Source organism: Otolemur garnettii, unplaced genomic scaffold (assembly GCF_000181295.1).
Source record: "Otolemur garnettii isolate 467f Iridium unplaced genomic scaffold, OtoGar3 scaffold00045, whole genome shotgun sequence".
NCBI lineage: Eukaryota > Metazoa > Chordata > Mammalia > Primates > Galagidae > Otolemur > Otolemur garnettii.
The window spans coordinates 848,763-864,464 of NW_003852440.1; the positions used below are offsets into that span (position 1 = coordinate 848,763).

General features: G+C 39.8%; 1 protein-coding gene across 1 annotated transcript in view; it reads right to left on the minus strand.

Annotated features, from left to right (window-relative positions):
- EPRS (glutamyl-prolyl-tRNA synthetase) overlaps positions 1 to 15,702 on the minus strand; it is an 82,977-nt gene that overhangs the window by 45,116 nt on the left and 22,159 nt on the right. The window contains exons 9-11 of the mRNA XM_012805910.2: positions 14,256 to 14,340; positions 13,730 to 13,789; positions 5,351 to 5,461 (exon numbers count right to left, since the gene is read on the minus strand). Of these exons, the coding sequence (XP_012661364.2) occupies positions 5,351 to 5,461; positions 13,730 to 13,789; positions 14,256 to 14,340 (256 nt within the window). The remainder of the gene's footprint in view (positions 1 to 5,350; positions 5,462 to 13,729; positions 13,790 to 14,255; positions 14,341 to 15,702) is intronic.

The following is a 15,702-nucleotide window of genomic DNA, read 5'->3' on the forward strand; positions in this document are numbered from 1 at the left end:
GTATCATCATAGCTGACAGCAACCTCAAACTGTTGGGTTCCAGTGATCCTCTTGCCTCATCCTCCCAAGTAGGTTAGGATTACAGGCACCTATCACAACGCCCAGCTATTTTTAGAGACGGGGTCTTGCTCTTGCTCAGACTGGTCTTGAACTCCTGAGCTCAAGGAATCCACCCACTGGGCCAACCAGAGTGCTAGAATTACAGGCATGAGCAACCACATCCAGGACTCCATCTATTTTTTGACATAAATCTATTCCCAATTATGTTCTTAGCATTTAAACAGCACATACTTGTTACAATAACAACCACAATGGCCTCAAAGTAGAAATCATTATTTTATTTTTATTTTTGAGACAGAATCTTGCCCCAACTAGAATGCCACGGCTTCAGCCTAGCTCAGAGCAACCTCAAACTCATGTCAAGTGATCCTCCTGCCTCAGCTTCCTGAGTAGCTACAGGTATGTACCACCATGCCCAGATAATTTTTCTATTTTTAGTGGAAATATGGTCTCATTGTGCTCATGCTGGTCTCAAAAATTCCTGACCTTAAGGGATCCTCTCGCCTTGGCCTCCGAGAGTACTAGGTTTATAGGTGTAAGCCACAGCACTGGGACAGCTACAAGTTTCGAGACAGACTATGTTATGACCCATTCTTTTACTTCCAAGACACCCAGTAGACAGTGTTCTTTCTGATTCATTTGAGCAAGTTTCAACTTGCCCAGTTTATTGATGTTGCTAGGATGGCTTTATATGTTTGCATGTGGGGCAATGCCTGTGGCTCAGTGAGTAGGGCACCAGCCCCATATAACGAGAGTGGTAGGTTCAAACACGGCCCTGGCCAAATTGCAACAAAAAAATTGTCAGCGGTATGGGGGGCATCTGTAATCCCAGCTACTCGGGAGGCTGAGGCAAGAGAATCACCTAGCCCAGGAGTTGGAGGTTGCTGTGAACTGTGACACCAAGGGACTTTACCGAGGGTGACAAAATGAGACTCCATCTCTTAAAAAACATATATATGCAAATATATATTTGCAACTGTGAATTTTATGTTTCTTGATTTTTGTGTATCTCAAAACTTTTGCAATGACCCACATAAGGCACTGGGTCAGCCACCTGACTACTCATGTTAATGGGAGTTAGATGAGACAACCTGCCCCTAAGATTACTTCCAGCTTAAAAGAATCATTTATTGGCTCGGCGCCTGTGGCTCAAGTAGCTAAGGCGCCAGCCATGTACACCCAAGGTGGTGGGTTCGAATCCAGCCGGGGCCCGCCAAACAACAATGACAGCTGCAACCAAAAAATAGCCAGGCGTTGTGGTGGGCGCCTGTGGTCCCAGCTACTTGGGAGGCTTGAGCCCAGGAGTTGGAGGTTGCTGTGAGCTGTGGTGCCACGCCACTCTACCCAGGGGGATAGCTTGAGGCTCTGTCTCAAAAAAAAAAAAAAAAAAAAGAATCATTTATTGATTTAAGAGCTAAGATAGTATTATTTATCACCTAGCAGCCCTTCAATCTGAATCTGCTTACTATCCTTAGACTCTCACTACTGCTTTGGTAGCAACAGAGAAAACAAAATCATTCATGAGTAGCGTCTACCAAACATATAGCACAATGGGTAAGACCTTAGCAGGCAACTATGGACTTTTCAGATTTTAGAAGACGAAATTTAAAAGTATTTTATATATACCGCATATATAAAATACAAGAGAGAAAATGTCTGCCTTCCTAGTATATTACACGGAGAAGACAGACAGATACGAGGAATCAATGGCCAAGCACAGTGGCTCATGCCTATAAATCTACCACTCTGGGAGGCCGAGGTGGAAAAATCACTTGAGCTCAGGAGTTGGAGATCAGCCTTGAGCAAAAGCAAGACCTTGTCTCAACTAGAAATAGAAAAATTAGCTGGGCACTGTGGCGATGCCTGAAGTCCCAACTACTCAAAAGGCTGCGGCCGGAGGACTGCAAGAACCCAGGGACTTAAGGTTGCAGTGAGCTAGGTTGATGCCACTGCACTCTAGCCTGGGCAATAAAATGAGACTCTAATAATTAAAAAAAAAAAGTCACAAACAGAGCAAAAACATAAAAACTCCAAAGGAATAAAAAGAATGCTGTATTTGTTAAATTTCAGCTTTTATTTGGCAGAATTCAAAAGAAAAAGAGTATAAGAAGACCTACTGAAATAAACACTAAACGGTACATGTTTAGAAATTGTTCAATAAGGCCAGACATGGTGGCTCACGCCTGAAATCCTAGCATTCTGGGAGGCTGAGACCGGTAGATTGCCTGAGCTCAGGAATTCGAGACCAGCCTGAGAAAGAGCAAGACCCTGTAGACCCAGCTATTCCGGAGGCTGAGGCAAGAGGATTGCTTGAGCCCAGGAATTTAAGGTTGCTGTGAGCTATGATGTCATAGCACTCTACTGAGGGTGACAAAGTGAGACTCTGTCTCCGGGGGAAAAAAAAATTGACCGGGACATAGCGGCTCACACTTGTAATCCTAGCACTCTGGGAGGCCTAGACAGTTGGACTGCCTGAGTGCACTGGTTTGAGACCAGCCTGAGCCAGAGCAAGACCTTATCTCTAAAAACAGCCAACTTTGTGACGGTCCCCTGTAGTCCCAGCCACTTGAGAGGTTGAGGCAAGAGAACTACTTGAGCCCAAGAGTTTGAGGTTACTGTGAGTTTTGATGCAATGGCACTCTACTGAGGATGACAAAGTCAGACTATCTCAAAAAAAAAAAAAAAAAAAAAAAAAAAAAAAAAAAAAAAAGAGGCTCAGTGCTTGTACTCAGTGGCTAGGGTGCCAGCCACGTACACCGGCGCCAGTGGGTTCAAACCCAGCCCAGGCTCACAACAATGACAATTACAACCAAAAAATAGCTTTGTAGCGAGCACCTGAGGCTGAGGCAAGAGAATCACTTAAGCCCAAGACTTTGAGGTTGCTGTGAGCTCTGATGCTCTGATGCCACAGCACTCTACTGAGGGTGACATAGTGAGACGCTATTTCAAAAAAAAAAAAAAAGAAATTGTTTAATAAATGCATCAATGCATTTGAGAAAAATCGTATGTTTAATAACTCACAATATGCTGGGTTCAGAATAGAATAATGACAGGCTAAATGTAGAACACTTCCTGAGAGAAATGTAATAATGAAAATCCCACAGATCAAATTGAGTAATCCCGTCACAATGTATGAATCTGCTTCCTAATCAATAGCTCTTGTTTAACAATGAGCGGTACTTAGTAATTTAATTTACGCTATTTGACAACTGTCATTTTTACAATAAACACTCTTAAAAAGCTTTATTCTCACCATTAAAATTTTGAAACATTCAGTAAGTTCATAGTTATGCTAACTATATAGTGAGTGACATGACAGGCAACTTACCATCATTCACCTCATCAAACCAATCCAGATGTAAGATAAGGGCAACGCCAAATAAATCCATCAATAAAACACACATACACACATCCAAAATCTTACTAGGCCTCAAATCTTCCAAATTGAAAATCAGCTATTGTCACCAGTAGAAAAAAAATCATAAGATGATAATTCAAATTTGTAGCTCTTCAGAATTCATATTACATGTGAGTCACGCTTTTTTTTTTTTTGAGACAGAGTCTTACTTTATTGCCTTCAGTAGAGTACCAGGCATCACAGCTCACAGCAACCTCCAACTCCTAGGCTTAGGCAATTCTCTTGCCTCAGCCACCTGAGTAGCTGGGACTACAGGTGCCCGCCACAACACCCGGCTATTTTTTGTTGCAGTTTGGCCAGGGTCAGGTTTGATTCTGCCACCCTCGGTATATGGGCCTGGTGCCCTACACACTGAGCCACAAGCACTGCCCATGAGTTACACTATTAACATAGTTATGAGTTAGTCCATGAACATAACTTTTTGTTTTGGGGGAGGAAGTTTGTTTGTTTGTTCTAGATAGGGTCTCATTCTGTTGTTCAGGCCTGAGTGCAGTGGTGGGATCACAGATCACTGCAACCTTGAACTTCTGGGCTTAAGAGATCCTCCTGCCTCAGTCTCCAGAGTATATGGGATGACAAGTGTATGCTCCCATGCCTGGCTAATTTTTTAAATTTTTTGTAGAGATAGTCTCCCTATGCTGCCCAGGATGTTCTTAAACTCTTAGGCTTAAGCGGTCCTCTCACCTCAACCTCTTACAGGCATGAGCCACAGTGCCACCTCTAAAATTACTTAGAGATTATTCACAAGCAGAAATAAAAGAACCTGACTTTGCTTCAAGATGGTCCACTGAGCAGTAATGACTATCCATGACAATTACAGCTTAACTCAGTGTAACTTCATGCTACCTGTATTTAAGATTTCTATTTGGAATTTTGATAGACAGATATCAGTTTCACTTCACTTATACCAGGCATCCTCAAACCACGGCCCAAGGGGCACATGCAGCCCGCCTAGGACATTTATCTGGCCTGCCGAGTGTTTTTGCCACCACTGCCAGTCCTGCTTAGCAGCCGACTCATCCCAGGGCCTGCAGTCCAGCCCTCCAACGGTCTGGAGGGACAGTGAACTGGCCCCCTGTTTAAAAAGTTTGAGGACCCCTGACTTATACTTTCCAAAACAGGGCAAACGGCAGTGTGGCAGACTATGAAGCAAAGTTGTGATTCAACACCAGCAGTTCTAATATTTTGGCTTAAAGACAAAGGTGACAGTGAATAACCTCTTTAATAGAGAATGTACCTAAGCTTCCATATGAGGATAAGAATGTGAATCATAATACACCATCTTTTAGAATGACTCCCGGAAGAGAGGAATTTGTATTGTGCACTAATATGCGATCTCCACAGAATATAAAATAAGCCCCAACAGAGTGTATCATTTCTGTGTGACATGCCATAGATTACTGCAAGGATAAACAACTTCAGCAAGAAATTTACTTCAGGCTTGGCGCCTGTGGCTCAAGTGGCTAAGGCACCAGCCACATACACCTAAGGTGGTGGGTTTGAATCTGGCCCGGACCCGCCAAACAACAATGACGGCTGCAACCAAAAGAAAAATAGTGGGCGTTGTGGTGGACGCCTGTGGTCCCAGCTACTTGGGAGGCTGAGGCAGGAGACTCGCTTGAGCCCAGGACTTGGAGGTTGCTGTAAGCTGTGATGACACAGCACTCTACCCAGGGGGACAGCTTGAGGCTCTGTCTCAAAAAAAAAAAAAAGAAAGAAAGAAACCTACTTCAACTTGTGTGAAATCCTGACAAACAATGTTGAATAGAAATAATCCCCAAATCATGCTATTATCACAAAAGCACATTCCCCTTTTATTATACTGCTCCCTCCTTTAATAGAGAGGAAACATTGATGAAACTTTAGGGTAACCTTTGGATGTTTGGCTACTTCTCTCATCTCCTCCTGAGCTTCAGGGATATTCACTGGGATCACTTCCTTCTTCAGTAATGCAACATATCGTGGAGCCACCGGGTCAATAACCTGCAACAGACACATCCTCATGTTATAGCACTGAAACACTTTTAAAAACATTATAAACAAAATAAATAACAGCATAGGAATACTAACTGGCTTTCCTGTTACTGCATTTACTAATTTTCTCTTTTTGTGCAAACTCTTCTTAAAAATTTACAATCAAGTAGAAAAAAAAGAAAAACAATCATAAATCAAGACTTGTAATCCTTCATGAAGGTTTTGGAATTCTTTCTCAGGAATAGTTACTGGCAAGTGAAAAGAAACCAATTACAGCATAATATTAGAAATAGTTGGAAAATAATTTTAAAATCTGGTATTAGAAGGTAGGAAAAAGGATACTGCGGGGTTATATATTGATCCTACAGATAAATGTGATATTCAATTTTGTATTATTTTAGAGAAGTCCAGGTAAGGGAATATAGGGATTTGTGTTTCATATCATTTTCTATAATTAGTGTTGGGCAACACATCACCATCAAAAGCAGAACAGATTAGATCACTATAATAAGGCAATCCTATAGAATAATTTTATACATATAAAATTTATACATATAAAATATATATATATGGACCACTGTATTCCCAGTACCTAGTAAGGGCCTGTTAGATAATCGATAAATGTTTTCATATTAAACGAATAAATGGTCATATTCATATGCTCTGCGCTATCCTACGGAACAGTTCAATTTAAACTGATCTATGACAACCACCACAACAGCAGTGTTTAGACACTATATGAAAGTTTACGGGAGAAAAATGTAGATAAAAGCAAACACAGAATCAAATAGACAGGTATTTTTTATCGTTAGAAAGATGCAGGAAATTAGCTGCATGGCTAATGAAATTTAGCTATTTATTTTGTATTTTTTGTTATTGCGACTGTTGGGCTGGATTTTCTTGCTTGCTTTGAGGATATTTTTCAGCTACTGAAAAGAATAATATTGTGGAAATTCTGAATGAACTAAAAAAAAAAAAGCCACCCTTGGAGGATCTTTCATGCAAAGTTTAAAAAGCTATTTGACTCTCTTTTATCTGCTATTCCTCATTTGCTTGTATTTTGTGCCAGTACTAAATCGGCACCTTCCTCTCTCTAAATTTACTGTTTCATTCCTTCCTTGAGGCTTAAAGGTCATTCTCATACAAGTTTCCTTTTTTCAGCTTCTACGGGCCTGGAACGATGAAAGCTTTAATTTGTGGCTAATCAGTTCAGTATTTAAGACATGATACATTTCTTTAAAGAAGCTAAAGTAAGACAACCCCACCAGAGAAACTCACTATGGTTCACTCTATAACCCATTTCCTCAGCTGACAAAAAGAGCAGAAGGATGTTTCCTACAAACTTGACTAATTATAATAATCATTAGTGGCAACTGTTAGCAAAGATTTTCAGGCTATTCGACCTTAAAGTATTATAATTTTCTGAAGTAAATTCCAGAAATCTATTTTAATAAGCATTTTACAGATGAACAAGGTCAGGCAAGTTTGGGAAACCTTGGATTAAAAGGTTTCAAAGTCCTTTTCAGCTCTAAAATTATATACTTCTAAGGGTAGTCTTTGGGTCAGCTGTTTTCAAATTACTCCCAAGACCCCTTAGGCTATCAAAAGGGTGTCCTGATAGGACCAAGTGGAGGGGAAAGAAAAGGAATTTAACCAAATCGAGTGGGGCTCCATGCCCCCTTCAACTGCTATTTATAATTTTGTTATATTTATTAGGGTTGACTCAAAACATTTTTTTCTTTTTTTTCTGAGACAGAGTCTCACTATGTTGTTCTCAGTAGAGTGCCATGGCATCACAGCTCACAAGCAACCTCAAAGTCTTAGGCTTAAGTGATTCTGTTCCCTCAGCCTCCCAAGTAACTGGGACTATAGACACCCTCTACAGCACCCAGCTTTTTGTTGTTGCTGCTATCATTGTTGTGTAGGAGCAGGCTCAGGTAGGATTCCAACCCCCCAGCCTCAGTGCATGTGGCCAGCCCCATAACCACTGAGCAACGGGTGCCAAGCCTCAGAAAATTTTCAATGGAAGGAAGACTCCTTATTTGGGGGCAGAAGTCTCTACATACTTTATTAGCTGGGGACCAGATGCCAGAGGCTTGAGATGAGAGTTAGGAAAAACTATTGCAACTGCTGAGGCATAATACAAACTTTTTCATTACAAATAAAGGTTCATGGAGACAAGTAATAGTTCTGAAATGAAATCCTTAAAGCTCTGACTCTTCTGCCTTGACTTAAAAGTTAAAACCTTAACACGGGTAGAAAGAAAAAGAAAATTTGCAAGGTTAATGCAAAGTAAGATTTTGAAATATCCCTCCTAGTATCAGGGCAAATGTTTGTTGGAGGAGTTAGGTATGTTCCATTCAGCCACAATACAGAAAAATCATGTACTAGTTTTCTGTCAAGATGAAAAGTCAGCTTAGAAAAGAAGAATCACAGTATGTTTTGAGGGATTTTTAGATTACTAACCACCCCATGTCTCACTGTCCCCTTCATGTGTTTTTCTCAGTTTTTTCTTTACCATGTACAATTAACTCTATACATAGAGCTCTTTCTCCAAAGGAGCATGTAAAGAACTCCAGCTGTTTTTAACAGAAGCTGCTTTTAGAAATCCTAAATTAGTAAGAGTAGGAGAGTATCCAAAGAATGGTGGTTTAGCTCTGCCCTAACTCTTACTTTCCAATGCCATGATACTAAATTTAGCTCACTGATGATTCACTGTGAGCTTGGAAAGACCGAGCAAGCAAGAAACTAACAAAGTAGTAACTAGAGATTGAGTTACATAAACTCTAAGAGAACTGTACTTCAAGGGAAAGAAAGAATGGTTAGCGAAGAAAGACGTCATGAAGGCCAGCAACAGCAACAAAAAGTGTGAGCGGAACAATTTCATTTTTATTACCGAATGATTACAAACTGTGCAAAGTTTTTAAGATGGTGTTTGATGATTAAGATCCTACAGATGGGTGGTGCCTGTGGCTCAGCAGGTAGAGTGCCAGCCCCATATAACTGAGAGTGGCGGCTGAAAGGGCCACTCTACAGAAGGGCCAAACTGCAAAAACTAACAAACAAACAAAAGATCCTACAGATCTCAGGCTAAACAAAGCCGGCTGAAAATGCTCACATACCTTCACTTCCACCCAAACCCTCACTTAAAAGACAAGCAAGGTTTTGTTTAAAGCACAAACCCAGAAGGATTAGTATAATAAAAGAGGAGATTACAGAAACAAAATTCTGAAAGCTGAAAACACGTGGAAAGATGCTCTCTACCTAACTAGGCAACTGCCTCTCCTCTACCTCAACAAAAGAATTAAAGTTTACTGATAAAGAGAGTTATCTAGATCCTGGGAGATACCGGAGCAGGAGGAAAGGGTGCAGCACAAAAGACAAAGTAAGTGAGTTTAAGACCCTCAGCAGTCTTCTTCCATTTAGCTCCAAAAACCTGGCAGCCAGAACTTCACACTTCAGTTGATTAAAACTCCTCTGAGAAAACTGTTATATATAATCCAAAAGAAATGACATAAAGTTACTGCTGTGGAGGTTGTCGGTTGTCCAGCTAACTGGTCCAGCCAACTCACTCTACAGAGAAGCTCAATTCTTGTCCTTATGGTTTCCATTCACTCTTTGGTTCCCCATATTAAACGTGAGCAGTAACCAAGACTAACCAGACATCTTAGAAAGGCCTTATTATATAAGAAGGAAACCAAAAGAAACAAGCTGGAGAAAGAAAAACTATCAAAACAAATACAAAAATCACAAAACAAAAATCCTAAGAAAGCCCTACTATTAATATTAATACATGACATGAGAATAGGAACTTATTTTGAAAATTCAGAAGAACAAAAGATATTGTGGAAATATGATAACCATAAATCAAAAACAGAAAGGTAGCTCGACACCCAAAGCTCAGTGGTTAGGGTGTCAGCCACATACACTGGGGCTAACGGGTTCAAGCAAGCCCGGGCCTGCTAAACAACAGTGACAAATACAACAACAACAACAAAAAATAGCCAGACGGGTGGCATCCGTTGGCTCAATAGGTAGGGTGCCAACCACATACACTGAGGCTGGTGGGTTTGATCCCAGCCCAGACCTGTCAAACAATGACAACTACAACCAAAAAATAGCCAGGCATTGTGGCAGGCACTTGTAGTCCCAGCTACTTGGGAGGCTGAGGCAAGAGAATCACTTAAACCCAAGAGCTTAAGGTTACTGTGAGCTGTGACACCACAGCACTCTACACAGGGAGACAGCTTGAGACTCTGTCTGAAAAAAAAAAATAACTGGGCACTGTGGTGGGTGCGTGTAGTCCCAACTACTTGGAAGGCTGAGGCAAGAGAATCAAGAGTTTGAGGTTGCTATGAGCTGCTCTCTACTGAGGACAACATTATGAGATTCTGTCTCAAACAAAAACAGAAACAAACAAACAAACAAACAAACAAAAAACCAGAAAGACATCCGGCCTGAGCAACAGTGAGATCTCATCTCTAAAAATAGCCAGGTGTTGGGGTGAGCGCCTGTAGTCCCAGCTATTTGGGAGGCTGAGGCAAAAGAAATCACTTGCTCCAAAGAGACTGAGGTTGCTATGAGCTATGACACCACAGCACTCTACTGAGCGCAGCAAAAAAGAAAAAAACACAGAAAGGCAAAATTACATGGGTCTACAAGAATGTCAAAGATAAGATGGAAAATGAAAATGAAAATGAAGGGAGAGGGCTCGGCGCCTGTGGCTCAAGCGGCTAAGGCGCCAGCCACATACACCTAAGGTGGCGGGTTCGAATCCCCAGCCCGGGCCCGCCAAACAACAATGATGGCTGCAACCAAAAAATGGCCGGGCGTTGTGGCGGGCGCCTGTAGTCCCAGCTACTTGGGAGGCTGAGGCAGGAGACTCGCTTGAGCCCAGGAGTTGGAGGTTGCTGTGAGCGTGATGCCATAGCACTCTACCCAGGGGGATACCTTGAGGCTTCGTCTCAAAAAAAAAAAAAAGGAAAGAAAGGGAGCGGACTGGTCCACGAGGCCACAATATCTTGAATGAATAAAGAAGAGTTTCAGAGAGAAGAGAAAACAACACAAGAGAGAAAAAGTAAAGAATGAGTTAGAGTTCAAAAAAGTTTTTCAGAGCTGAAATAATAAGTTTCCAGATTGGTAGACAAGTGTTCTTCCAGTGGATATACATAAAAACAGACCCTCACCAAGGCATATTGTCATGAAAGTTCAAAGTAAACTAATAGGTCATATATAAGGTCTTAAAAAAGGTCATCTTGAGCCCAGACTCTACTTCTCAGGGAGCTACCAGAGGACACAGTAAAGCAAGGCAAGAAGGTAATGAAAAAGGAAGGAAGATCGAAGCGCTAGGCAACGTACTACAGGACAAAAGCAGAGGGAATGTCCAGCGCAATGGTGATGTGGGACCTGGGAAGACAACCGTGCCTCAGAAGCCAAGAGGCCACTAATCCAGAGCAGACCAGAGCAGCGCAGGAGGCTCTGGAGAGTCATCTCCAAATGAAACCGAAAGAACACATGTGGAACCCAAATATCTCAGTGGGAAATTTAGATAACTCCTGGACACAGATTTAGAAAAGTAAGCAAATGAAGGGGAAAATCAAAATGAAATAAATCAAAGTCATGAGAAAATGACTCATCTTCAATCATAGGAAGTCAACTAATAATGCCTAACACTAAAAACTAAAGTAGCAACACTCAATCTTGATTTAGAGATAAGAGTAATAAACACCAGAAGAACTGGGCAGCACCTGTGGCTCAGTGGGTAGGGAGACAGCCCCATATACCGAGGGTGGCAGGTTCAAACCCAGCCCTGGCCAAAGTGCAACAAAAAAATAGCCAGGTGTAATGGCAGCCACCTGTAGTCCCAACTACTTGGGAGGCAGAGGCAAGAAAATTGCTTAAGCCCAAGAGCTGGAGGTTGCTGTGAGCTGTGATGCCACCGCACTCTACTGAGGGCAACATAATGAGACTGTTTCAAAAAAAATGCCTCAGATAGAAAAGAGGAGACCTAACTCAACACTCTGTTGGCCTTACCTCTAGTCTCTTATATCTATATCCAGCCATGAATCTGATGTATTCTGCACTGGAAAAGTAGTCTTTGGGCAAGGATTTTTTCTACTCAGATGTCTTACCCACTGAGGACATTTTAATATGTGCTGCTGTGGTCATTCAGTCCTCCTGGTATATAAGACTTCTTTTGTAACAAGAAGATTATTTTCCCTCACTGTATTGTGAGGTTATAGCTTTTCACAGATATCACTTACCCTTGAGCCAGTTAAACAATCACTTGAACCTTGCCAGGCTTCATAAATGACTGAACTGTTGTATTTGCCAAGTCCCTGGTATTTTCTTCCAAAGAAAAACTCTCAGGCTTTGTCTGCTATCTTCTTCACAAAATGTATACTCTATTTATAAATCATCATTTAAAACTAATATTATAAACATGATATACTCGTAAGAATGGAAAAAATAAGGTTTCCTTATAAAGCAGAACAATGATTTATAAAGAAATTCCACAAATTGGGTGGTGCCTGTGGCTCAAGGAGTAGGGCGCCAGCCTCATATACTGGGGGTGTTGGGTTCAAGCCTGGCCCGGCCAAAATTGCAAAAAAAAAAAAAAAAAAAGAAATTCCACAAATCACTGTTGGTTAGCAAATAAGAAAAAAAGTACTTCTGTGTTTGACACTAAATTATAAGTGATGAAGTATTATTATAAACTCTAGTCCTTAATAGTTTTCTTCTATTTTTTTTTTAAACAAATGAATACAATTTTGGTTCTTGGTATAAAAAGTACAATTAAAAGTACACATTATTGAGCGGCACCTGTGGCTCAGCGAGTAGGGTGCTGGCCCCATATACTGAGGGTGATGGGTTCAAACCCGGCCCTGGCCAAACTGCAACAACCACAACAAAAATAGCTGGGCGTTGTGGTGGGCAGCTATAGTCCCAGCTACTCGGGAGGCAGAGGCAAGAGAACTGCCAAAGCCCAAGAGCTGAAGGTTGCTGTGAGCTGTGACACCACTGTACTCTAGGGTAACAAAGTGAGACTCTGTCTCTAAAAAAAAAAAAAAAACCAGAAGAATTATCTAAAAGCAGTGAAAATGATTTTTCTACAGAAAGATTATGGAAGGAAAGACAACACAAATGTGCTGTTCATCTTACCAGACTCTCCAGAAGTATATGGCTACAGTGAAATACATTTCATATATTTGAACTAAGTATACGTGTTTAACTTTACTGAAACTTAAAATCCTCAAATACTGGATGGTTAATGAAAAGTATGTGAATGTTACTTTGCCAGTAAATTCTACTCCTACTTATTATTAGTAGCTGCAGCAACAGAAAGAACCAATTAATATTTCCTTCACATCTCAAAAAACTAAATACGAAAGACTAAAATAAAATACAAGACACATGCAAAACAAGCAGCTATTTCTTGAGGCAAGACATCAGCACAATCGAGCAGCCACCCCAAATAAGAATTTACAGAACACAATCACAGAAACCATAATTTAAAACATGGCATTTTAATGATTTGCCTTATTATAGTGTCCAAGCTTCTGCTTCCAATTAGTAATTAACAATGTCGATATGCAGTATTCCTCATTGACTCTCAGTTAAGAAACAGTTTAAAAAAAAAAGGCTGCATTAAGTACGACATGGGAATTGTCTGTCATCAGTGAACCTTAAATACAACTCAATGAAAAAGTCATTTTAAAACTCTATGTCCTCTAATTACACAAAGGAACAGTAGAATGGAGTTAACCAAGTCTTCCCTTTGCCACTAAGAAAACCAGAGGACATGGTTTTTAAAACTAGGGATAGAGCATTTTTAGTGGGTTCGTATAAACAAGTCTTTCATATAAATGTGATTGTGCCTCAAAGCCATATATTCTCAGGTTATAACAAATAATATGCTACAAGCTATGTTTAAGTAAAGCAAATAAAAGCATTAAGTAATACCTTCTTACAGAGAGTTCGCAGCTTGAAAGCAGAAAAATGAAATGCAGAGTGTTCATAAAAAGTTTAGGGAAAAAACTATTACCATTCCTCATGATTCCAAGTTTGCTTCAATCATTGCTACTTGTTTGGGAAAATTAATAGCCTTAATGTTCTTTATGTATTTTAAAAAGGAAAACATTCCATTTTCCTGAAAGTCTGCAAAATGGTAATATTCGTCACAAATGTATCTCTACCATGAGCATACTAATTAATTCTATTTGTATTATCATTCAAGAGTTAGGCATTAGAAAAGAGGACCAAGGTTAAAACATGTACCTTCTTGTTAAATGCCCAGATTTTGTCCCATTCCATATTCACAACTGAACGAGAGGAACCCTAAAAAAACAACAATAAAATTAAGGGAGGACTCTAAAAGCAAAAAGTATCAGTTAGAACTTTTTCTATATTTCAAGCTAAGCTACGCTTAGAAAAAAATAAACCCAATAAATATTTGCAGGTTTACTTCCAATAAAATATAAAACTTACTGTGTAAAAACTAATTTGGTTACCCTTAATGGTTCATTGTAAAAGCTCAGTCCATATACTGGTCACAGTCAACAGTCACATATTTCATTGGTAAAATTACTTCAGCTACCTTTATCCAACTCTAGCGTAGGAGCTTAAGCATTATTAATTTTCCACTCTTATAAACAGTGTTAAATATAGTTTTTAAAAAATTTTGCCCTTGGATCATAAGGCACAAACAAGGAATAGGAGAACAGAGATAGTAAAAACACAACGAATATTAATAATGGTAGCTGCAAATTCTAACAGAGATACTAAATAAGAAACCGTAACTCACTTGAGCAGCAATAAACTGTTTCAGTCCTTCAACCGTCATCCCTCTTCTCAGTACCCCTCGGACTGTAGGAAATCTTGGGTCATCCCTGGAAAATATGCAAATGGTTACATACCAAAGAGATTTTAAAATGTGTAGATGGGAAATGTAGAAAATATCTTAACGAATAATAAATTATATTCAGCTTATCAAACATTTAGTTAACAGTTGGTTATACTAATTAGGCAGATTACGGTATCAATGAGCTCAAGTTCAAGGAAAAGAAAAACTGTTAACTTGTCAAATACTGCATGAAATAATGTAATGTAAATAGTAAAAGCACATTTGAAAAAAAGCACAGTGGTGATATTTTCAAATATGGAAAATTCATGCATTAGTATATTATATTATATTTTATTTTATTTTTGAGACAGTCTCAGTTTGTCACCTTTGGCAGAGTGCCATGACATCATAGCTCACAGCAACCTCAAACTCTTGGGCTCAAGCAATTCTCTTGCCTCAGCCTCCCTAGTAGCTGGGACTATAGATGTCTACCACAACGTCTGGCTATTTTTAAAAATGGGGTCTCCCTCTTGCTCAGGCTGGTCTTGAACCCATGAGCTCAGGTAATCCATACACCTTGGCCTCCCAGAGTGCTAGGATTACAGGTATGAGCCAACACACCCGGCCCATTTTATTTGATTTTATTCAACAAATATCCAAAAACTCTATTCTACATGTGACCATGAAAATTAGATAAAAGAATGGTATCCTGGCATTCCTGTATTGAATATACTTTATAAAAAGCCCTTAGGACTGTAACAAAAATTATGTAGATAATTAATATTTTGCAGGGATTTGCAAACCTCAGTAAGTCTGCAATAATATCCTTTTCTACAGGGCTCAAAATAAACTTGCCTTTTATCAAATTCAGCTCTACAGTACAACAAGATAAAATACATATTTCTTTTTCTTTTTTTGAGACAGTTTCACTTTGTCGCTCTCACCCTCAGTAGAGTGCCAGAGCATCACAACAACCTCAAACTCTTGTGCTTAAGCGATCCTCTTGCCTCAGCCTCCTGAATAGCTGGGATTAGACACCCACCATAATACAACACAGTTTCTCTACTTTTAGTAGAAATGGGATCTCACTCTTGGTCAGCTGGTCTTGAACTCCTGAGCTCAAGCAATCCACCCTCCTCAACCTCCCAGAGTGCTAGGATTACAGACATAAGCCACCACGCCTGGCTAAAATACTTACTTCAACATGTATTTACTATGTACTCAACTCAGTATTATGTTGATACCAATATAAACTAACATATATATTCTTGTTAATTTAGGTTAAAAAATTCTCTAACACTTATAATCCTGGTAACCCATTACTTAGATAATGGTTATAAAATCATTTTAATTCTTATTTCATCTTTTTCATTAAAAACCCCATATATATGTATTTTTTTTTTTTTTT